At 41.9% G+C, this 24,803-nt stretch overlaps 1 protein-coding gene across 3 annotated transcripts in view; it reads right to left on the reverse strand.

Moving 5' to 3' along the window:
• Positions 1 to 1,542: 1,542 nt before the first annotated feature.
• The window catches only part of CEP72 (centrosomal protein 72), a 45,081-nt gene continuing 21,820 nt past the window's right edge, over positions 1,543 to 24,803 (reverse strand). For 2 of the 3 annotated variants that reach the window (XM_019509142.1, XM_019509141.1), the window contains 5 exons: positions 21,891 to 22,026; positions 20,267 to 20,469; positions 16,831 to 16,957; positions 13,140 to 13,251; positions 1,543 to 3,765 (listed from right to left, as the gene is read on the reverse strand). In XM_019509142.1, the coding sequence (XP_019364687.1) occupies positions 3,609 to 3,765; positions 13,140 to 13,251; positions 16,831 to 16,957; positions 20,267 to 20,469; positions 21,891 to 22,026 (735 nt within the window). In that variant the 3' untranslated portion in view covers positions 1,543 to 3,608. Of the gene's footprint in view, positions 3,766 to 13,139; positions 13,252 to 16,830; positions 16,958 to 20,266; positions 20,470 to 21,890; positions 22,027 to 24,803 lie in introns of those variants that run through there. The other variant, XM_019509143.1, reaches the window with a different exon arrangement.

A 24,803-nucleotide genomic window follows, 5' to 3' on the forward strand; every position in this document is an offset into this window, starting at 1 on the left:
TTTTTTTTTTTTTTTTTTGTCTATTGACTTCTTCCTTTGCTCCTACTCAGGCAGTGAATTTATATAATGAAATGAATGGATGAAAATAAGGATTATGCTATCACTCTAATCCTGATTGTTCTATTTCTTTTCATGCTTTCAGGATATATCTTTAATGCATTTCATCCTGATGACAGGTGCTCTGGTCCAGTTCTGGGTGTTAACTATCACACTGTAAAGTATCACACATGTCTGTCTCGTGGTGGTTCTCTCTCTCCTATGTGAACTAGTGTTGGTTTTCTGGAATAGGCTATAGCTATATGTGCTGCAATGAACTCTAGAATTCTTTTTCTGTGAATTATGGGTGAACATTTCTGTCCTTCTGGGCACATGGAGGGTCCTGTAGAACTAACAGTATTCAGTTGATATACCCTCCATGTTCCTGGCAAAATAGGTAGATTACTATTCTTCATGAAAGTAGAACTGGGCAATGAAACCATTACTTCAGTTGGGCTGTTGTTGCAACCATCCAGGTGAGCAGGCAGTGTGGAGACAGGGAGGGATTAGGGATTACACCCAGATAACAACTGGAACTAAATCTGCAGTGAAGACGCTGCCTCTTGGCTGCGAGTATTTTCTAGGCTCTGGCACTTCTTGATTTTTCTCTCCTAGCTTATCCTTTTTGCTCCCAGTTTAAGATTCTGCATTGCCTGCTTTTCACTATGGGAAGAAAAGTGACCTTTGTTTCCCACAGTCTTATGTATTTACCATCCTCTGCCCCTAACGAGAAAACCAAGTTTAATAAAACAAGCACTTTGCTCTTTTTAAGAGTAAAGATCATCAGGAACTTTGAAAATTGGGATTTTGGTCATTTCTTACCAATGTGCATACATTTTTTTCTTAGAACCCTGTTCTCCATGCTGTCTTCATTGTAAAAGGGAATTCCTTTATTTTAAATTCAAGGTATACATGTCCCGGAAGGTACAAATTTGTACGAAGAAGAAAAGGTGATGATCTGCTTTCATTTTCTGTACACAGGGTCTTAACATTTGTACAGCACCATGCATTTTGATAAATCAGAATTGAAATGGGTCTGTGGCAGGATAAAGCAGTGCACAGCAAAACTCCATCTCAGTTTAGGAGGGTAAGTGCAGATTATTGTAATCAACAGTCCTGGAAGACAGAACGGACAGTTACTCAAATGGATGCGTAGCCAGAATGCTGGGGCAAACAACTAAAGCATCTATGATGATATATGGTGACAGTAAAGTGGCAGGACTTTGGTTTAGAAATATATGTTTGCTTTCAGAAGTACTCCTTGGATCAATTGAGAGGGGAAAGAACCTCTTCCCAAATTACAGAGTCTTCCTTGTATCAACCTGTTTTCCTTCTGTCACTGTAGTTTAAAAAGTTGCCCAATACAATCTAACCTGTCCCATTCAAACTGTCCCATTCAAACTTAATTTTTCCAGTCATGAATCAGTGACAGCCCACATGATGCATGTGATTTGTGAGGCTTTGCTTGCTAATGGACTGCCATCAGTAGAAAAGAGTAAATATATATTTTAGTAAACAAAACTAAAAGTTTATTTGTAAGATTCCAAAGAGACCTATATGGCTGCATTCGGGGCATCTGTACATGGAGATAGCTGTACATTATTCAAAATGATTATGCCTTATTACTCTATAATATACAAACAGTACACAAACAAGTATTCTTCAAAGGTGTCAAAAGCTCGTGCCCACATTGAAAACAATGTCTTGGGTAAGTCTGACATTGTTTTTTGAATGCTCTAACTAAAATAACCCTTCACTGTTTAAAGTTAAATATGAAATTGTAATGCTTTTTACTTGAAAAATGGCTGTCAGGAAAAGTGACATTTGCTTTCTGATTTCGAATTCAGCAATTAGCAAGTAAGATCAAATAATCTGAATTTATTAGGAAAAAAACAAGAAAAAAAACTTCAGAAAAACTGAATTAGATTAGATTCACAAAAACAGATTAGGCCTGATTCATTTATATTTCTGAAAACAGCTGCTACATAAAATCAAAAATCAGACAAGACTGTTTAGCCTTGGTATGACAAGTTGAGCTGCCACTAGATTTACTGATGGAAAAATATCTTGACTAATATAAAACAGTTTTTAAAGCAGTTACTGATTGTTTTTCTTTTTAGATCTCCCTCCTTCTTCCTTTTACAAATAAAGTACAGTGCAATGGAGACAATTCCACTCAATAATAGTCACATCCAGGGTTAATTTTTGCCAACATGTATTCTGACAGAAGTCTGTTTTTATTTTAATTTCCAACATCATTTCATGATACATCTTTCCTCCTTCAGTCAAACCCATGAAAGGTGAAAGTGAGTGAACCCTCTTACAAAATTTTGGATTGAAAAATACAAAGAAAACAAAACACCCCATTGCGCACACACACACGCACACACATGCAACCTCAAACTTTTCAACTGATTAGAAGCCCATGAAGATGAGGTGGTCTAAAATGTACGCATCCTGGGCATAGATATGTAGTTATATGCAGGAGCTCATGAAGTACCACTTTATTTTTAGGTTTTCTCTATTTTAGGGTGTTGCAATAAAGGTTCACCGTGCAATCATCGAGAGATGTTTTGGGATACATACCAACATGACAGAACAGCATCCTGACACGGGGATAGATTTTCTCCTGCAGCTGTATCAGGGAGATGGATGCGGATTACTGATGCTGAGAGCTGGTCAGTGCCTTCATCAATGATAGCTACAGAAGCCAGGCTTATTACGATGTCTAATAAATGCCACAACAATGGAAAACTGTCTTCCACCATGCTGTCTGTCCTTGCCCGCTGTAACTCCCTTATCCAGCTTTTATGCAGCATAAAGTAAAATGCAAATCATGGACAATACTGACTTTTGAGGCCGACACAAAAAAGTTATAGGGAAAAGGTTTGACCATGCTGTTTAAAACAGAATAAATAGCAAAGTTACTGACCTATCATACCTAGGCTAAGGACCACTACAGATAACTCTTTGTAAATTTTCACTTCTTGTTACAAGTGCTCATCCCAAGCAGCAGAACTGAAAGAGCATGCTGCAAGCAGTTGTTGCTTCCTTAGCAGCTCAGAAGTTTCTCTTCCCTTTAAACCATGTTTGATGTCACAGCTGACAATCTGTGCAACTGTACCTAGTGCCGAAGTACATATTAATGCTATCTTCCAACTTATATTACAATTATTTTTATAAAATCCCTTAGATGCATACTCCTAAATTAACTTGGCCACTGGCATTTTGGGTCCGTATTTCAAAGGAGAAATGCTAATTTTGCAAGCACTCTTTGCTTTTGGTAGCCTGGTTACTGGACTGAAAGGGCTCAACCAGAACTGGTTTCAACCTGCAACGTGTCATTATGCACAACCATGCTTCTGTAAACCAAACCAGTCAAAACAAAATGTTCTGGGGAAGCCTCTACTGAAGAATGTTTTTAAAACCAATACATAAATTGGGGGAAAAAATGAAAAGGGAAGGTACCACAGTCTGTAATGGTAGTTGCAAATGTTTGCTTTACACAATTAAATGCACTCATGGGTGTCACCTCTTATAAATCATTTACAACAAACTTCCTTGTATTGTCACTAGCACCTGTTGTTGTCTGTGTTGCTATGAGGAAATTTATCCATTGTTTTTTTTAGCTGATTGTAGCTCCAGTGTAGCTGTTCGACTTCAGACTTGTGTTGTATACGTATCTCTGCCAATTCTTGTAGGAGATGTTCATTAGTAGAAACCAAAGTTCTGCAAAAAATCAATCCAAAGAACTAATTTTGCATATTATTTCAACAGCTTTAACATAGTGTTTTTATTTCTTTTCACATTTTCTTTCCAGTATTTTTTTGTCCTTGCCTTATCAAACTATTATAAACCAACCTCTTTGCTTTGAACGAGTAAAAGAAGGCAGATGTTAAAGACAAACGCAAGTATTTTATAACAAATATTACTTACTGGAAAGCTTTTTCCTGTTACCACATTAGTACTTTTCAAGTACAAGTGGCCTCCCCACAAAACCACTGTACCTCATTGAACAACATCCTTAGATAGTGTACAAATGATGTTAGGCATTAGTTTTTAGCTACTGAAACCACAAGACAAGCTTCTTACAAATGTAAAAAAACCAAAAACCCAGTGCTTTACTTTAAATACCACTCACTCCCACACCAAGCTCAGCACATGCCCAAAAGAGGCATCACGTTAGTTGGACCTCGCTTGCCCAACATCTGTATGGATCAAGTGCTTTAGCAGGGCTTTTTTGGCACTTTTATCTAATAGCTAATTGAATCAGCTTTAGCTGTAAGTGCCAAAAGCCCTGCTGAAGTGCCCCATCTATACAGATGCTGCAGAGCTGGGTCAAATGAATGTGCTGCTTCTTTTGGTAAAGCATGGGGTTTTTTCCCCCCATTCATCTGTCAACAGCCATAGTTATCTGTTGTGTTGATTTTGAGATCCTCATATAATGGATTGCTATCATATGGATGTATTACATGTATCATGTCATCTTGTTGTTCTTTTGTAGCCCTTCCTCCTTTTAGAGGTATCATGGTACCTTGTAGAGAGGTACAAAAGCAAGGTTTTCACTCTTCCAAACCAAAGCTAGGCTTTTTTTTCAGATAAAAAATCCAATCTACCCTATCCAATCCTGACTGAGGTTTTTGCCCCAATTTTGGCCCATTGCCAGACTTAGTTAAAAGGAGAATACCTATAGCAGTCTTTATTTGAAGTGTTCTGAGTGAGAAATAGCTGTCTCAGGGATTTACTGACATTGATCCTAAGAATTATAAGTCATGCAGAAAAATAAAGTTCGCAATTTGGCAAAAAAAATTTTTAAACTTATCACAGTGCTCTAAAAATGAGGCACAGATTTCACCTCAAATAGAGTAGGAGACTGCAGCTTATTGAAGCACAAAACACAATAAAGAAGTTTAATTTGTCCTTCTTATGTGCAAACAGATAAATAATGATATAAATGAGGGAAACACATATTTCCTTCTAGTAGGCTGAATGCATTTTAAAAAGAACATACAAAACTGTTGAACATACAAAATGTTGCCAAGAAAACTTCTCAGGTGGGCTCCAGGAAAGGTAACAACTCTGTATGTGGACTGGAAGAACAGGTAAGGCCCAAATGTGACCTCCTTTCTGATGCTCTGTTTCCTATCTTGCCCTGGAGTTTGTGAAACTTTCTTCCGTTGTCTCTCCAGTAGTTCAGAATGAAAGGAACTTTTGTCTCGTCACAGCTTCTTTGCACATTATTGGAGGAAGAAGCAAATACCTTGGCTTCTCTGTTGTATAACTTCCTATTGTGAAGATGAAATCCTTTCCTGGTAAGTTTGAGACTTGTAAGTTTAGCTTTGACAACTGCTGACTGGTACTGCATTAGCTCTTGGCCACTGACTTTGTTGCTCTAGCTCTTACCAGTGAGCCTCCTGGAGACCATGATCCATCTGGCATGAATATATTCTGTCAGATATATTGTCTTTAATATTAGTTTGTATGCAAAATGATTCTGAGAGCTGGCCTATTTTAGATTGTTGTACTAGGACACTGAAATTCCTTCATTACCAGAGAAGGCTCAGGTGGCTGGCTAAGAATTTTCAAATCCTTTTGGAGGTGAAATGTGGATGGGAGCCAGGGTTTTCAGTTTCATGGGCATCGTGAAGTTGCTTGGTACCATAATAGATGTAAATTGAGGTTAGTCAATGAGATACTGGTGCCATGTCAGGGAGCAGGGACAGTGCCCAAGCCTGTGACTCATCACACCTAGGAGTAGCCAAGACTAAGGATCTCTGTGCTGGAGTGAAAGTTGACACAAGAACCACTGGGCTAGTCCTCTGTGCAGAGCAGACTGAGGAATGCTTTCAGCATTTACTCCAGGCCTCATCCTTGTCTCCTGCTGTCCGATTTCCCCACCACTTGCCCTTCCTTGCCCCTCCCCTTCCCCCTCCAGATGCAAGTCTACAGCTGAGACCAACTGCAGACTCATCATGATCTGTGAAGGCAAGGTTTCAAACTAAGTGCAATGCTCTCTGAAAAATGTCTCCTTTGGCAGCAGGATTTTAGAACTGCCCTGATATGTGGGCAAGAGGAGCGCAGGCCGGGGAGGAGAAACAGCCTATGAGAGGTAAGGTGGGAACCAGCGCATGGAAGCAGAAAGGGGCTGGGATTAGAAATGGGAAGAATTCCAGCTGCTTCATACAGGTTCCTGAGCTGGAAGAGTGGGTGGGACTGAATTCTTTGACCAGCCCCAGTGGATAGGTTAGTATTCCCAGTGAGGACAAAGGACCTCCAGCACCTAAGGGATCTGACACCTGGATAGGACAAAGACCTTCTATCTTGCTGGACTTCAGAGACTACAGGAAACCCTTGCTATCTGCAGGTTCAGCATTGGCATTTTCAAATGTTCATGGTGCGCTGAATATTCCCCACGCACCGCGAATATTTACCTTGTTACAGCATGAATGCCGAACCTGCATCTTAAATACACTTACAGGAAACCCTCGGTAGTTTTGTGCTTGCTGCCGCCAGGCTCCTGCTGCTGGACTCCTGCCATCGCCAGCACAGCTGTGCCCTACCCCTGCTGCCGGGGGCACATGCCATTCACGAACGCAGAAAGCGTTCATCAATGCAGTGCCGTATTCGCGGGTTTCACCATGCACGGGAATCTCCAGAATATATCCCCCATGAATGGCGAGGGTCTCCTGTAATAATAAGGGTTCTGAGGGATGACATCGAGCAGAGAACACTGGCCAGTGCCCACTGTCCCTCAAATGTAACTAAGAAACAGGTGGACACTGCAAAGTGAAACTAACTCCAACCCCCCTCTTTACTTCATTCCTGGCTGGCAATCAAGTTACTCAAGCCCCAGTCTTAAATGGTCAGTACCTCAGTTAATGAACTGCAATATAACCCGAGTTGGACATAACAGATTCAGTGGAGTATATGCCATTAGTATACAAAGAAGGATGTACCCCCCTGCACCCCATTAAACTTCCCAGCAATTTCACAGGTGTGCCAACAGCTTGTTACAATGCACCAACAGAAGCAAAGCAACTCTCACCATTTACTCTGTGAACTTTATGAGAATGCAGTCATGACAACATGCAGTAGAGGTGAGAGCTGGGTTTAGGGGCATGCTTTGAAGCACTCCTGGGTCTGATTCAAAGCCAACTGAAGTCCATATTAAGACCTCCATTGACTATAGGGAGCTTTGGAAAGGAGCATTTGTGCAAATAAAAGGCAGTCTACATGTACATCAATGCACTTCAGTTAATGTGCATTAAATCTAGAACCTCCATTCTGAGATACCAGGAAAATGCAAATTAGCCTGTCTTAATAAGCATTAACTAAAAAGCACAGTTTTTAGTGATGCTTAATGTGCATTAGTTTATTTTAATGCCCCATTAACTAAATAACACTGGGCGTTTATATACATACCTTTTCATCCTGCGATATGCCGGAGAGCCGCCACTTTGGAGCAGACTTGATTAATAGAATTTGCTCTACATGCAATCTGACGTGCGCTGTGCCGCGTGCAGTTGTATAAGCGGCAAAATGCGCATCAGCATGCAGAAAATGGTAGTGCGCTTTTGAACTAAAGCACCTTCCATGCATTTTAGTTCAAAAGCACACTGCCATTTGCTCAGTGCTGACATGCATTTTGCCACTTATACACCTGCAAGCGATGCAGTGCCAGGCGCTTTTCAAAGTGCCCGGTACTGCGATGCTTACATGTATAAAAATACCCACTTTTTTCAGTGCCGCTTTATGTGTATTAAAATAGGTTAATGTGCATTAAAGTGCATGTGTAGATGTGCGTATGCTGTTCCTGGTGGGTTTCAATGAGGTGTTTCCATTAGAGCTTTTTGGATTTCTGCTGCACTGTCTGTTACTGGTTCAGCTCAGCCCCAAGGCAATCAGTAATTGAAAGCTACTACCACTAGATGGACAGCCTATTATGCATGGAATTAACTGTTCAGCTCAAGTGACAAAACCTAAAAAAAATTCTAACAATACTCAGCACTTGCCTGCTTTTAGAAGAAAAGGCAAGCTTAAATGTGCATGAAGACTGATCTTCCTTATGGAAGTTTAAATAGGTAGTCATTTGGCTCAAACTTCTTTATTCAGTTTATAAATTCAGCCACTCAGTGTCGTGGGTACTATTATTAAACATTAGCAGTGCACCATGGGTGGAAGCTTGCAATACCAGAATCTTAGGGTGCCTGTAGACATGTGAGGAAGCTGCTCTGACATGTAATCACAGTGAGTCAGAGAAGACTCGATTAATTGAGTGTGCAGGAGCGTGCCAATCAGCATGCTCCAGAAGCCTCTGCATCTCATGTATCAGCGTCCCCATGCTTCAAAATGATGGAGGGAGTGCTTTTAACTACAGCTCGTTCGACAAGCTTCAGCTAAAGCGCTCCCACCAACATTTTGAAGCACAGGGACACTGATACACGAGATGCTACAGGTGTTTTAATTAGAGCCACTCTAATTAAAGCACCCCCGCTCTCACTGAGCATGTGTAAAAATGCCCTTAATATCTATTCTGCAAGGTAACAGAGTACTTCAGCTTCTATTTCCAACAACCTAACACAAGCACTCTTATTTACTAAGGAAAAGAACCAGTGCAAGTCACTGTGCTTTAAAATATTAACACTCAAGCAATGGTAAATTAAAATATTTATGCTTTTTAAAAATATGTCTATATTCTCTTTTAACACCTCCACCTAGCCTGCAGAAAAAAGCAGTCTCCTCTCCAAAATGGAACAGGGGGTTCCCAAAATGTTGCTTAGCAACCCATTTGCTCAGATATTTCTTTCTCTTGCTTTCATCAGCAGAGCCAACCTTAATTTCTTCTTTTTAGTTAGTGGCTTTAAGTAAAAGCAATGTTTGGTTTTCTTTTTCCAGGAGGTGTGTATTCAGAGAAATCTAAAAAGCAGCAACGTCATTCCCCTTCACCTCTGTAAATCATTTCAAGACAGACCATTTGGAAATTCTGTCCAGGAAGGTACTTCAGTTAGTGGCTGTTACATAGGCCCAAAGTCCTGCTATTCATACGGGTTGAAATTCTACATTCTCTGGGCCCAATTCAGCCTAATGCTGCAGAGGCTACACTTGCATTAAAATATTGTGTTATGCTGGTGTTAAACTGAGGAAACGTGGAAAATTCGGGCCCTGTGTCTCTTTCTTCTTTCCTTCTCAATTTGTAGCTGCTTGTTACCTCCCTGGATTGTGGAGCAGAAAAGATGTCATGCAGCTACCGTAAGGATGGTAAGTTATCCAAGCTGCAACAGTGTGTGAGCATGTTCAGTTTAAAGCTGGGGGAAAAGGGAAGCTAAATCTTGATGCCAGTTTACAGTGTCACAGAAAGGCAGGGGGATGGCTAAAAAGATCTGTTGCTAAGCAATGTCCTGAGTCCCTTTGCCACCTTAAAAAGACTGTAGATCAATGGGCAAATGATCAGCTAACAAAATTCCCATTACATTCATTAAAAAACAGAAATGTAAAGATCTACTATTTATACATTGTAAATCTGATGAGTATTTTCCACTAGTAGTAAACACTTAACTGAAAAACTGGTAAAACCTGTGACAGCACCTAGCTGAGTGGTCTCTGTTGGCCACTTGGCATCCTGCTTTCAGGAAAACCAGAACCTGCACAGAGTCCAGATTCTTGCTCTGCCTGAGAGTTTTCAGGACATTCACAAGTACAGACTTACTATCTAGTATGGGGTGGGCAAAATACGGACCATGGACTGAATTCAGCCCACCAACTGATTGGTTCCAGCCCATGAGGGGCCACTTGCCAACTGATTAGATTTGGCACATGGCTGCCTCTGCAGCGCTACGTTTAGGGCCAAACCCCACCCAGGGCAGCCCATGTCATGCTCCAGGCCAAACCCTCCAGCCCAGCCATGGCCAGCATGCACACCTTCCAGTGGGGCTGCTTTCAGTGGGGCTGCTGCTTGGCTCCCCTTGCCTCTAACAGCAGCTCCTCTTGCTCCTGCTGTGCCACTCCAGGCTGGGAGCAAGCATCAACTGGGCAGCTCCTGCCCCAGCACATGGGGCTCTGGATCCAGCTCCCGGCTGCCTTCTACCCACTCCACCTGCCCAATGTGGGCAGTGAGTGACTGGAAGGCAGCCAGGAGCTTCAGCTGGGCAGCTCCTGCCTCAGCATGCAACTCCAGGCTGCCTTCCATCTACTTAGTTAAAATCAAGTGTAGGACTGAAGACTGCCCTTCACTGCAGAGATGGTACAATGGATGAGTTGGTTCAACTGAAGTCAAACTTGTTAAGTTTGTAAAATGCTTTGGAATCCTCTGGGTTGAAAGATGCCATGTAAGTATACGATGTAATATATTTACAATATATTAATATAGTGTGATATATTATAAGAATTATGAGCATCTCATAAATTTATTTTCCCCTGTTAAGGTAATGCCTTTGGGTCAGTACCCCAGCATCTTAGGGCTCTGAGATGACAACGTGAAGCATTATATTGGGCAAAGTGGGGAAAAAAGGGGGATCAAGAAACAATATTTTAAAGTTTATATCCTGAGAAGGGAAGCCGGATTGATGGAAGATCTCTATTTTACAAATAAAGGCCACAGACAAATACTACATATGTACCATTAAATACACTGTTGTGCTACAGAAGTCAAAGGGACACTTATGCCTCCTGTAGCACAAAAATGAAGCAAATACTACAAAAATGTTTTTCCATGAAACAGGAACTTCTCTGTAATGTTGTTTTGTAGTGCAAAATATAATATCTGTTCACTGGGGGAGAAGGGCTCTGCCTGGACCCTAGGTCCCTGGAGCCAGCTGGTGATGAGAGGAAGGAGGAGGGGGCAGGGGGCACATGCAGCAGAGCTTGCCCAAGCTGTGCGGGCTGTGGCTGCCCCTGCATGGGGCTGAGCCTTGCCTGGGGAAGCCCATCCTGTGTTCCAGCCCACACCCACTGGTCCGGCCCGAGCCAGTGCACACAGCTTCCAGTGGGACTGTTCCTAGCGTAGCTTCTGGTTGGCTCCCCTTGCCTCTACTGGTGGCTCCTCTTCCTGTTCCTGCTGTGCCACTCTGGGCTGGGAGGAAGCTTCAGCTGGGTGGGGCTCCTTTCCCAGCATGCATGGATCTGGATCCAGCTCCTGGCTGCCTTCCCACCCACTCTGCGTACCTGGCACAGGAGGCTGAGTGGGTGGAAGACAGCTGGGTGGCTCCTGCTCTAGTGGGTGAGGCTCTGGCTCCTGGCTGCCTTCTACCCACTAGGCAGCTCACACCAGGTAGGTGCAGTGGGTGGAAGGTAGCCAGGAGCTAGAGCCAAGGCCCTGCACACTGAAGCTTCCTCCCAGCCCGGAGCGGTGCAGCAGCAGCAGGAGGAGCCACCGCTGGAGGCCAGGGGAACTGAGGGGAGCCAAGCAGTAGCTGCACCAGGAGCCGCCCCGCTGGAAGCTGTGAATGCTGGCCAGGCCTGGCCCAGGAGGAACAGGCTGGATTGCAGCTCAGGCTTCCTTGGGTGGGGCTTGGCCCCATGCAGAGCACCACAGGGGCAACCACAGCCCGCACTGCCTGGGGATGCTCTGTTGCATTTGCCCCCTTGGCCAGCTCCTTGAACCTACCGCCCAGGCAGCAGCACCTTCCCCCCCACATGTGCTCACACCTGCTGTACCTGCACCCTCACACACCTCCCACTGGGCAGGGGCTGACCCAGCTGCCCTTCTCACTCCTGAACTCCCTGCCTGCCTGCAGCCCCATCCCACATAGGGAGTTTTGGTGAGTTGCTGCAGTGGGGGGGGGTGGTTCTGACCCAGCCCTTAACAACTCATCAAAACTCCCTATAGAGCCCCCAGGCCCACATAATTGTCCACCCCTGATTAGTATCATCTCCTGAAGTTGGCTCAAATGCCCAGGGGCTAGTCTTGAATCCTAAAATCTTTATGCCGCATACACATACTCTTTCCTAGAATCCCATCAAAGGGATGAGACTTCTGATTTGGAGTTTAACACTTTATGAACCACATATAAAACGTAAGCAAGTGGACCTAGTTAGACAGGCTTTCCACAGAGTTTCTGAATCTGCAATTAATTTTTACTTAAAACATAAGATACAGGAGATACAGTTACTTAAAAAACAACTTTCTGGATACAATACCGAACATCTAGCTTGCCCTCCCCCTTGAGGGTAAGAGAGCAGGGTTTGGTTAGTGTCATGACCCACAGAATTCAAACCTGGACCTTCTATACACACAGGTGGAAGCTCATGCACAGCACCATCAGAGAGCTAAATGCCTGTTCTTGCCCAGCCTGGGCCTTCTGCTGATGCATAATCCTCTGTATAGCTGAAGAGGGAATGGGGGACCAGTGGGATCTGGGCAGATCAACGGAAGTCATAAACCCTTGATTCAAGGGCTATAAAATCCTCCCACTTTCTGCAGAGATCTGTGCCAACAATAGTATTGTTGTGTGTGACTGTCTTGGATTTTCCTGCGTAGGCTTTCCTGGCATCAGTTAATTGCTTCTCCTGACCATGACCTCATCTTGACCCTTAGCCTGGCATTCTGAAATTTAGACTGATATCTGGCTTTCATATTAGCTTCCACTCCAGTAAATCTGTGACAGCCTGAGCCACTAAGATTGACTGCCTGTCCCCTGTTCAACCCTAATTCTTATCTTCAGGTAGTCAGTTTATTATTTATCTTATCTGATTTTGATTGGTTCTACACCTAAGCCAGTCCCTTCATTTGCTATAAATCTCTTCCCCTTTTTTTTTTCTCCTGAGAGAAAAAAAATCAACCATCTCTCTCAGTCAAAACCATATCTTGAGCATATCCATTGCTGGCTAAAGCCCTGTCTGTAAAGCATTCTTTATTGTCCTCTAGGCTCATGGATATGTGACAGGGGCTTTGACAGGATGGTGAATCCATGCTGACAGAGCCATTCAAACCGCAGTCCTTTCCATAGCAACAACAACTACATGCTCATTTCACAATATCAACCAGAATTCTTAAGATATACACAAAGATTTCCCAAAAGAGCATATCATAAGACAATTAATTTAAACTTTCAATATATGATAAAGAAGAGATCTAGGTTTCTTTCTGGCCAGGACTTACACTTTACCTGTGACTTTCCTGTAACATCTCTATGAGCTGCTGAATCTTATCATGCTGTTGTAGACGCTCTTTTAGGATGACATTTTCATTTGTTAATTGTTTATTATGACTTTGCAGTTCTGAAAGAGAGAGAATGCATCTTAAAAAGGCCATAATGTAACAATGCACAGTTAAGCTAAATAGAAATAAGAAATAAATATAGTAAAATAGCAAAGGTGTTAAAGATGAGGCTTGCAGGCGAGACTGCAGTCAATGCCATGCAATGCTCCTGGAGTGGCCAGGAATTCAGGGGTGGGTCTGCCACAGAAATCCAAGGTACGGAATCCTTTTAGGAATGCATTTTGGTGGTGGCAGTATAAGTGATGACTATATTAGCTCCTACAACCTCCCTGCTGCCAGAGTGGGCCCAGATCTGGCATGAGAGGAGCCACGCGGTTTGAATCTGGCATGAAGGCCACCTCAGTGTGATATCCCACCATAGAATAAATGACAGATTAATCATCTTTTGGATAAAAGTGAACATTGAGATCTAGACCTTTTATACCAATTAAAGATCCCACAAGAGTCTTCAAAGGCCTCAATAATATGACCAATGATAGTTTTTCCATTGATCTCACTTTCTACTCAGTTGCATATATTTTTCTTTTAAATGTACTCCTACACTTTCAACTGAAAAAGAAACTCTCCTGCTTTAACATTAACCAATTAACTTTCTCTTACAGCAATGACAGGGCATTGGCAGTGCCTTCATCTCCCTTGTTTTTACCATGGTGTTTGTGTTTCTAGTTTTGTGCCTTCTACTTGTGTGTAACGGTCTGAAGTGGTAATTTTGGGAAATCCTTGGGTAAAAGGTCGCCTGTGAACATGGGGGACAGGATTCCATCACTTGAAGGTGGCTCCTTCCAGTCCTATGTCTTTATTTTAAAACTTTTGGTTAACACATCTTGGCCTTTTGACTAAGGTCAAGTGTAGAAGACTGCCCTTCACTGCAGAGATATGGAACAATGGATGAGTTGGTTCATCTAAGTCAAGCCTGTTAAATTGGTAAAGTGCTTTGGGATCCTCCAGGTTGAAAGATGCCATGTAAGTATACGATGTAATATAGTTACAATATATTAATATAGTGTGATATTTTATAAGCATTATGAACATCTCATAAATTTATTTTCCTCAGTTAAGGTAATGCCTTTGGGTCAGCACTCCAGCATCTTAGGGCTCCAAGATGACAATGTGAAGTATTATATTGGGCAAAGTGGGGAAAAAAGAGGATCAAAAAACAATATTTTAAAGTTTATATCTTGAGATAAGGAACCTGATTTATGGAAGATCCTCTGTTTTACAGATAAAGGCCACCCCCAGATACTACATTTGTATCATTAAATACACTGTTGTGCCACCAAAGTCAAGGGGGCATTCAGTCCCCCTGTAGCACCGCAACAAATGGAGCAAATGCTACAAAAACGTTCCTCAATGAAACAGGAACTTCTCTGTAACATTGTTTTGTAGTAAAAAATATAATGTCCATTCAGTGCACAACAGTGCTGGAGGGTCTATCCATCTCCCAGTATCCCACAGTATTCCCCTTCTCCTCCAAGTTGGGAAGGAAACAGAGCAAGTAGACACATACTGCATGCAGCCTGCATAGGCCCTCCTCCCTCTCCACCACCTTCACGCCCAGGCTGGCAGCGAGTGCAGGACCAGGCCTGGACTGGCCTTCAGCGAGCAGAGCTGTACTTGTCTGAGACCGAGGGTTGCAGCTCTGCTCACTGTGGGCAAGCCCAGTCACACTCCCACACTCATTAGAGCTTAATCTGAGGGGCTGCAGCTCTGTTCATCACACCTTGTGGGTGGTGGCAAGCTGTCAATGAGTGGGCTCACCGACAGGCTCCCCTCCTCTGGTGGATTGTGGGTAGGGAGCAGAGCCACAGGCCAGAGCAACCTTCTCTTCCCTCCTGGCTGGAGACTACATTGTTAAATCCCTTTGTGGCAACTTCAGACTGGAAAAGGGGGGTTCTGCAAGTCTGTCTGCTTCTCATATAGCTACATTTTTGTAGCACTTCAAAGCGCTGGTGTTATGAAAATGTATGTCTATCCATGGCCAAATGCAGTCTGGCTGGTCCCAGACAGTAAACCTTTTGTGTTTTTAAGACAATGCCACCTACCAGAATTATACTAAATGGAGTACACTGAAAAGCCTTCTATATTAGCTCTCTTATTGTTTTGAGGAGGGAGATTATACATATAACTTTCATATAAGTAATGCTTTTATACTCCTTGGTATTGAAACTAACAAAAGTAAAAGTATCCAGGTGCAAAAGCAGGAGAAGCTTTTTGAAAAATACTGAGGTTCAACAAGGCAAAGCCTCATAGTAAAAAAGGACTCCGTTCACCATTTAAAGACTGGAAATGTAAGTAGAAAAAAAATCTAAGAGGGACAATATACAGCATTTGATTTATTTAAAAATGGTTGGTGGACAGCTCTCATTGGTGATGACAAATGTTTTCTACACTGAAATGAGCATTGGGAAACTTAGTGAACTTCACGTGATGGGAAATGCATCCCATAACACTACACTGGACAAAGCAATGGAAAATATACTGTAGACAACACTCCTGCCTGATGAGGAAGGAGGGGCTAGGTGATCTAACAGGGCATCTATACCTGTTATTTCTATGATCCTGCTGCAGGCAACTACTACTGTCCTAACTCTGAAAATGCCTTTCTATGCAGAGGCTGATGTTTAATGGCACTGTTTGTGCAGTTTATATTTGAATAATGATTTATGCTGCATCTGCTATCTCTGCAGTTTGAGTTATTTTCTATAAACATTTATCCAAACAAATTCTGACATTGATGATTACAGAAATAGAAAAGATCACCCATTCTTCTGCACTGAAAGTATAAGAAAGAAGAATGAAACTGGGTACTAGGGTACTGTGTTGATGTTGTTATGTTCAGTGACAGTAGAGTTCACATATGCAGAAGTTGGGCATGCTTGCTTATCAATGTATTCACTGAGGGGTATCTTGTTTCCCAGGGTCTGGTAAGGAGCAATGGTCATGTTACCTATTGAGGTGATTCCCACATAATTGCTGTTCTTTACCACTGTATCCTAGACTCTGGGATCTGATATAGAAGGATGTAAATTGTTGAAACTTGCATATCAGGTCTTATTCTAGCACAGGCACTTGGCATTCCCTATCAGGAGACTCACAAAAAAAGTGCATAAATGAAAATTGTGAGTTGGCTGAACTGCTTTTCTTGCCTAGGAATACAGGGACTACATTGCTAGGGTCACTACAGGGAGCCATGTCAGCTAGTTAAAAATTCCTAGTATGAGCTGTATCTTAACCTATTAATGGAATTTATTAATAGGTTGCATTCAATGGACGTGAATCCATACTCACAAGTCATTCTATTATTCTGGTTGATACCAAACAATTTTAGGCTGTTTTTGGTATACCAAACCACAACAGACAAGCAAGTGGAATTAACTGTTAAGTTTAGTACAGCCTGTTGATGGCCATGGATCACTTTGCTGAGTATGGATGCTATTTGATGTTAGTAAAGGTTTCAAAGTTGGGCTAAAGTATATAAATTAAATGAAAATTATTATCCTGATGGCATTCAGAGGTAAACAACACTTTAGGTTTGCCTCTGGGTTTGTCTGTTACTATACAATGTATTTGAAACTCACCTGTAAGCTGTAACTGTAATGAAGTAGAAGCATCTGCATTTTTGACATTTTGTTCCATGTTTAACAGACGAGCTTTTAATGTAGCATTCTCTTCCAACAACTGATCTAAACGTTGTTTCAGAATATTCTAATAAGATTTTAAAAAATGCATAAATTAAGCCCCCTGCATACACAAAAACAATTGAAAACTGCTAAAAGTTGCCTCTAACAAGATTATGCTTTGAACATCAAAACACAGTATCATTTTTGTACCCTGGAAAACTGTATCAATCTTCCCTGAAGATGAAAGATATGTTAATTCTTATTTACTTTGTTTTCTGTAACTTGGTTCAACTGAAAACTAACTATTCCAGGGGGTTGCCTTGAAAATAATACTACAAATGTCCCTGGCAGTACAGTGGGAAGACCCACCAAGTGCCCATGAAGGAATAAGTCAGGATCTTGACAAATGATGTATTCTTCTTATTCATCTGGGATAAACAGTTGGAAGGTCAAAATCATACAAGGTCCAGAAATCAATGTTCTGCCAATTATTGAATCAAAGGAGATCTGAACTTGGGCAAGCCCAGAACCATTACTCCTGGATCTTATATCTCACTTAGTATGAGCAGAGGCCTGTATTCACAGCTCTTACAGTAATTATAAACCATGGTCTATCTTTACCAAGATGGACTTCTGTGTACATATGCACATGGCTACAATGATTACTACTTTCTACAAGGCTTCAAGCCTCACAGAATTGTGAAGTAAATGTATTCTAGATAAAGCAGTTATCACCAGCGAATATGGCTGGTAACTGTGTATTTTCAGGGCCAAACAGAAGAGACATAACTTCTTGCCAAATGTAATTATTCTCCAGATGTACATGACCTTATATAGAACTAGATATCTGCACTGCATCTGGCTCAGCACTTTGGGAAATGGTGGTTTTATATATATTTATATATAAAATATGAGATATTCTTACTTTTAGGAATGCATAATGACAGTAGTTTTGCTTTGACACCAAAAGATCCTTCTGATATTCTTAAAAGTGTGATATTACTTAAAATAAGAATATCTCATAGATATTCTATGAGATATTCTTACTTTTAAGTTCTTAGCAAGGCAAAAACTTGCTGAAAATCTGAAAAATTGCTCATGCTCTTTTTTTTATAGAATCACAAAATTAAAAGCTGGAAGGATTTTAGCATAGCACTTGATACTGTTTTATGATGTCTTCATCTCAAAATCCATTCAAATTCAGTTAAATGTTATATCTGATGAGAGAAAATAAAGAAAGGTCTTTATCACACCTAATATCTAGGATACCGAGAGAGATACCTAGTATGTGTACATATACTGGTTAAAATTTAAAGATGTGTGTGTTTTACATGACCCATTTCAGTATTTGCTATATTCCCTATATTAAGTATACAGAAGTACAAGAAATTCGGCAGGTATATAGATCATGTTATCTGCAGCTGTTAAATGCAAAATTAAAAGGTGTTTAAGCATGACGACTGTTAAGTATGCAATGATTTTATAGATTTGCATCCTACAGCATATATTAGAAATAAGAGAATAAAAAGTGGGTTTATTCTTCCAAAAGATAGCCAATGTATTTTGTAAGACAAAAAGACATATAAGAAGCAATTATTTGAAAATGAGTAACAGCTTAGTCCTGCCAACAATTATAGTTCATTTGAACAACAGGAACAAGTTGCTGGTATAAGCTGTTTACCTAGTACAAGACAAGCAAAGACAAACTGGTTTGTGTGCATTTGCCAGCACAAAATTTTTCAATCAGCTATTAGATAAAAACACCAAAATTCCCGCTGAAGTGCCCAAGTTATACAGATGGGTAAGCTGCGTCAAACTAATGCAATGCCTCTTCTGGCCATGCGCTGTGCTTGACGTAGGGGTGAACTGAGCTGAAAATAAAACGCCAGGGTTTTTTTCCCATGTCTGTAAACATTCTATGTGATTGTTGTTGCCCATTGAGTGTCTATTATGTCTACAAGTGCGCATTTACTGCACAGTAACCGAAATTACTGCACAGTACGGGTGTGCATCTACACATACATGCCCCATACTCTGTAGTAAATATGGCGACGTACACCAACTTGAGGGTAAATTTGATTCTTGCATCATGCAGGTATCAAATTTATGCCTGATTAGTTACTATGCAGTAATGCACATGTAGATGCCTTACTGCACAGTAACTGTGTGTAGGGACTGACCTGGGACTAGCTTTAGTCCCAAGTAGGTCTATACACAGCATTAATGCACTTAAGCGCCTGCACGGGTAGATGTCAACCTATTCCCGCTTACTGCACAGTAACTTACTGTGCAGAAAATTTAAGCCAGAATAAATGCACGTGTAGATACACCTTACATGTATGTAAGGTCTGTAAGGATCTGAAGGTCTGTAAGGATCTCCAACAGTGTCTTCATGAAAAGCTTTCTGTCCTGCCCACAAATGAAGGCAACATTTGAGGAACTCTGGAAGGGGTTCAAAACCTCCATCCATATGGCCTGTGCTAAATCCGCTGGCTATTCCATCTGTCAACACCAAGACTGATTCAATGAGAGCAAGACTAAGATCTAAACCCTCCTTGACCAGAACAGAAGGGCTTATTCTGCTTGGCAAGATTACAGCAGAAGAAAGAGATACATTAATTCCTCAAAGCCAAAGCTCAAAGGCAGATCCAGGAAATCAAAAATCAGTGGTGGCAAGATAAAGCCAAAGAGATCGAGCTCCTTGCTGACAAACATGATGTGTAGATTTTTCCAGGCAACAAAAGCCATCTACAGCCCAGCTTCCCATAGTCCTTTCCTTTAATGGCATCCTGGCTGAATATTCCTCAAAGATAGTTAATCCAGCCAAGTTAGACAGAAAAAGCACTTTGAGGCACTCCTGAACTGTTTGTGGACTATGATGGATACCACCAAGTCCATCTACCAACACCCTAAAAGGGGATGTCTTGCTGATCCTCCTAACCTAGAAGAAGTCTGGCATGGGTACTGGACTGAATGGTATATCTGCTGAACTCTACAAGGCTGGTGGCAAGGAACTGGTGCTGAGACTCCACAAATTTATTATTTAAATTTAAATGTATTATTTAAATTTGGAACAACAAAGCAATCTTTAGGAACCTGAGAAATGCCACCATCACTGGAAAAAGGGATGGAGAAGGTTGTTTTGAGAACAGTGATGCATAACCAATCCTCAGCAGCTTTTGAGATTACTGATGACAAATTGCAGCCTACAGAGGTTCCACAGAGATCAAGTCGTACTTTTCATATATCACATTCAAACCCAGACTTGACTGGATTAGTGAGATAGTGATTGCACCAGCTACCTTAGAAAGACTAAAGGCCTCCAGCTGCATTCAGGTACATCCCAGAATCAAAAAAGAAGAAAATTAGAAAAAAAGAAAAGTACTGTACTCACCCTTTCTCTCTGAGCATTGCTCAGTTCTGATGTCAGACTGCTAATCTTAATGTTGTGCCGTTGCTTTTGCTCTGATAAATTATTTTGCAAAGCCTGTTTATCTAAGAGCAGGTTAGTCATTTCTTGATGCATTGTGGAAGAATCTTTGCATTGATCTGTAGGTGCAAATTTCTGCATTCCTCCCAAAAGAGGCCTTGCCTGAGCTGTAAGGGAAATACATAGTAGAATATTTAATGTCTTGAGTTGGTGATAACTATACAGATGAGATCCTGAGTTACTGATTGTCAGTGACTTCAATTAGGGGTATGTGAAATGGGCCATATCTGATTTGGATTTGGCCCAAATCAGGGACAGCGATTCAATTCATTGATTCGGATCACTGTCCCAATTCGATTCGGCTGAATCCGAATCTGAAGATTCAAGGCTGATCAGCAATTTGCCTGTAGACACAACTTCAAATGGTTTTTCTATATACCTCAAGGTATCAGGCACAGCTTGTGAACGCTGCGATGCTGAGGCAGATTGAGCGTCCCACAGGAGAATGCCATGCCGCCCCCCTCCCCCCTGCCCCCGTGTGCTTGGCGGGAAACACGGAAGTGAACCAGAAATGCTTCTGGTCAACTTCCAGGTCTGCTGGCAAGCATGCAGGGCCCCCCCCCAGCTCAGTGATTGGCCACAGAGGGGATCCCGGGGACCCTCCCAGACCTAGGAGGCACCAGTTGCTGAGCCGGGGAGGGCCCCCAGAGTACTCCCCAGCAGACCCAGAATTGGACCAGAAGTACCAATTGGACTGGAAGTGCCCCCAGAGCACTCCCCGGCAGACCCAGAATTGGACCAGAAGTCCACTTCTGGGTCTCCTGCCAAGCATGCTGGGGACCCCTCCACGCTCCCATGGGATGTTCCATCTGCCCCACCATCTCAGCATTCGTGAGCTGCCTGGTACCTTGAGGTATATAGAAAAAACATTTAAAGCTGTCTTTGTGTCCAAATCATCAAATCTTTCCAAATCTCTCTGTACTGATTCACAGGTTTCCCATTCAATTCAGAGAGATTAAAAGGTCTCCTGATTCAGTTCCGATGCGAAGATTCAGCCACCAGACCAGGCTGAATCTCCGCCAAATTGAATCAGCAATCAAAGCATCACACAGCCCTAACTTCTACTGTCTTCAATTGTAATAATCTGAAATTTCACCATAGTAATTATTGCAGAATTGGGTCCCATAAGCAAAAATCATTTTCCCCCACACCTGTTGCTATAGGTGTCAAGGTTTTACTTTTGCTATAGGTGTCATATTTTAGTTTTTTGAATTGTCTAGGACCACCATTATCTCTACTTTATCTTTATTCGTCTCAGTTTACCATGTTCAATACATTCCTAAAAGAAAATCCAACGTATACATGTTCATATTATCATCTAAATAGGAGCAAAAGATTCCATGAGGTTGCTGATTATCATACTCAGAAGCCAAGATGTATAACCTGCTATTCAAGGTGTGAATTCTACAGTATAAAGTCACAAAACCAGAGAACACACTAAATCTGTTAAAGGAGGAAATCCTAGTTTCAGAATCCCAATACATAGTGATTTTCTATTATGTAAATCCCCAATATATTTCTTTCTTACACAGAAATTTCTCATTGCAGTGAAGTGATTTACAACCATTCCAGTATCTATCCACTAAGTCCAGAAGATGCTCAACTGGTGTTGCTTCATATGGATGTTTATTGGCTGATGGTTTTTCATGTGTTTCAGGAGATACCTGAAAGGGAAAAAAACACAGTATCTCCATGTTAGCCAAAAAATCTGCGGTCAATTTCAGCCTGGTCCATAATATATTTTATTTTCAAAGTGTGACAAGCCACAAAGAGGAATAACATTCAGGTAATTTTTGGCCAGAACTTGTATATTTTATTTTTAAAAAGCCTACATATTATAATGATGGCTTTCTACCGGCTATGTTTAAAGATATATAATAGCTTTTTTTCTATAGTGTTCCTGTTTTTATATACATATTTTCTGAAATATTGGCCTTTTGGGCTAAATGTTCCCAGGCTTAGATCTAGCCTAAATGTTGAGGAAAAAGTCTGAACACAGTTTTCCCAGCTATTTTTGTGCTATGAAGACGCAGAGTATTATTAGAGAGGGGGCTAGTATCACTGCCTATTACTAAGATTTCCTGACACCACCCATGGTAATACCCAATTTATTGATAACTTCACTGCTTTTTAACCATTTGAGCTGACATCTTATGTGATGAGAACCTACCTCAAGGTGATGAATTCTGGAGAATTTCAGTCAAAAAGGTTAAGTCATCTCTGAAAATGAGGCTAGAAAAAAATTAATTGTATCCATGCTTAAAGAAAAAAACCCTGATGATCTTTTCTCTAAACAGCTCTAGATACCCTATGCTGTGGTACAGGGACCCAAAGGGCCGTTGTGTCAGGAATGTGCCTGTTCCTATTCCCATGAAAAGCTTCCTCAAATTTAGCCAAATTATAAGATTTTGGGGAATAAAAATAGATTAGAAGAGATATTTATAATGTTATCAATAAAACATTCAACATTCTCTCCTCACTTAGTATACTCAAGTCTCTCAGTTGCTTGTGCTGACCAAACTTTGCAATACCAAGTCAACACACCATGTTCCCTCAAAGCTCCTAGAACTAGCCAGAATGTATTTGCACTATCTCCATAACTTGATTTAATTGGCATTGTTGCTTTAAACATGAAACTATCCCTTCTTTTCCTAAAATCCCCTTCCTCATTCAGTGCACATCACCCAGCTTCTGCAATAAATGAGGCAGGGGCCATGCAGATAATGACCTTCTTCACTGCACAGTCATGATACACACTCATCTATTCTGTGTAATGAATGAGGAATGGATGCTTTGGGGAAAAGTGTTTATTATTGTGTAATCGGAGACTGCAGCATAATGCATACACACAAGGTAGCAGACTAAGGGTTGCATAGGCAACTTCACTTTTAGTATTTCCTAATATTTGAGTGGTTGACTCTGCCGCCGTGGCAAATGCTGTGGTTGTTTTTGTATGTGCATGTGCATATGTACACAGGCACGCTCTGAGAAAAGAGTATATAATCTTCCCTTAAGATAACTATTGTAAATCAATATTTTTTAACACAGCTATAGCAAAAAACACCCCCAAAATAATTTGTAACTTAGCATCAACCAAAAATGTCATAAAACTCATGGACTGCTGTACTTGGATACTGGGGAATTTTAAAAATATGTTCAAAGCTAGGAAAGAAAAATTAAGATTTCAGATTAGGTATGTATCAAAAAAATTCAAAATTTAGAAAATTTCAATAAGATTAATGAAGCAGCCCAATTTCCACATGACATTACTGTAGGTCACCTCTACTTAGTAGAAGAACCCAGTGCCCACATCGGTCAGTGTGCTGCTAGGAAGGGAATTATAATGTTTTTGCATACTAAAAGGTTTTGCACAGCCTAAGTTTTCAATTTAAAATTTGTACTGTAATGGGGTCCCATTTCCCCATTACTGAAGAGCTGGGATAGTACTGAGTGCATGACCCTTTAAGACTCTAGCCTCACCCACTTCCAGTTCCATTACCTAAGAAGGGAGCTAGGAAACAACAAGGCAATTGCAGTTTGGTCTCCAAAGAAGCTGGAACTCCCAGCCAGAGAACACTGGGGACAGCTTCTTCTGGAGGGCCAGAGGCTGCTAGAGTAAAAGGGCCAAGAGACTGGAGAGTTCAGTGGAGGACCAGAGAGAGGATGTACAAGCTGGGTAGCAGAAGACTGAGGATCTACAGAGTGCAATGAGGAAGGCCAGGAGAAATTTAATGAGAGGTACTAGAATAATGCAGGACATTTTGGGTAGAATACGCAGTCTGTAAGATTGCTGCAAGACTGGATAGGACAGTAAGAACAAACAGAACATAACTGGCAACTCTTATGATTTCACCTTGCCCAGGGACAGGCAAAATATGGCCCATGGGCTGGATTCAGCCATTCTATTTGGCCCACGGGGCTCCTAAAAATTTTAGAAAATTAATTTTTATCTGCCCCTGGCTGCCTGTCAAAGATGACAGGCAGACAGCGGCAGCAGGACCCAAAGGAAGCCTGTAGCAGGACCCCATGGCTGAGCAGCAAGGCTGGCCCGGCTCCACCCAGCCCCCCCACTCAGCGAGCAGTAGGGGTGCAGTGAGAAGCCACAGCGAGCAGTGGGGGCTGTGGTGAGCAGCCGTGGCAGCAGCAAATGGCAGAGGCCATGGCAGCAGTGGGCAGCACGGGCCACAGGGAGCAGCAGCGGCAGGGAAAGTGGTGGGCAAGTGTGCCGGAGGGAAAGCAGGGAAAAGATGGCAGCGGGTGGGCACAGAGCCCATGCAGGTGCCCTAGAACAGGCAGGGAGTCAGGGTGGGGCGGCAGGAGCGTGGAGCATGGGCACAGGGTCTGCCTGGCTGCATCGGGTGAGGCTGACATGCAGTATGAAAGAGCCACATGCAATGGAGCTAGCAGCCCAGCCCCGTTTCTCTCTCTTTCTCCCATCCCA

Source organism: Gavialis gangeticus, unplaced genomic scaffold (assembly GCF_001723915.1).
Source record: "Gavialis gangeticus isolate Ggan-Ray unplaced genomic scaffold, GavGan_comp1, whole genome shotgun sequence".
NCBI lineage: Eukaryota > Metazoa > Chordata > Crocodylia > Gavialidae > Gavialis > Gavialis gangeticus.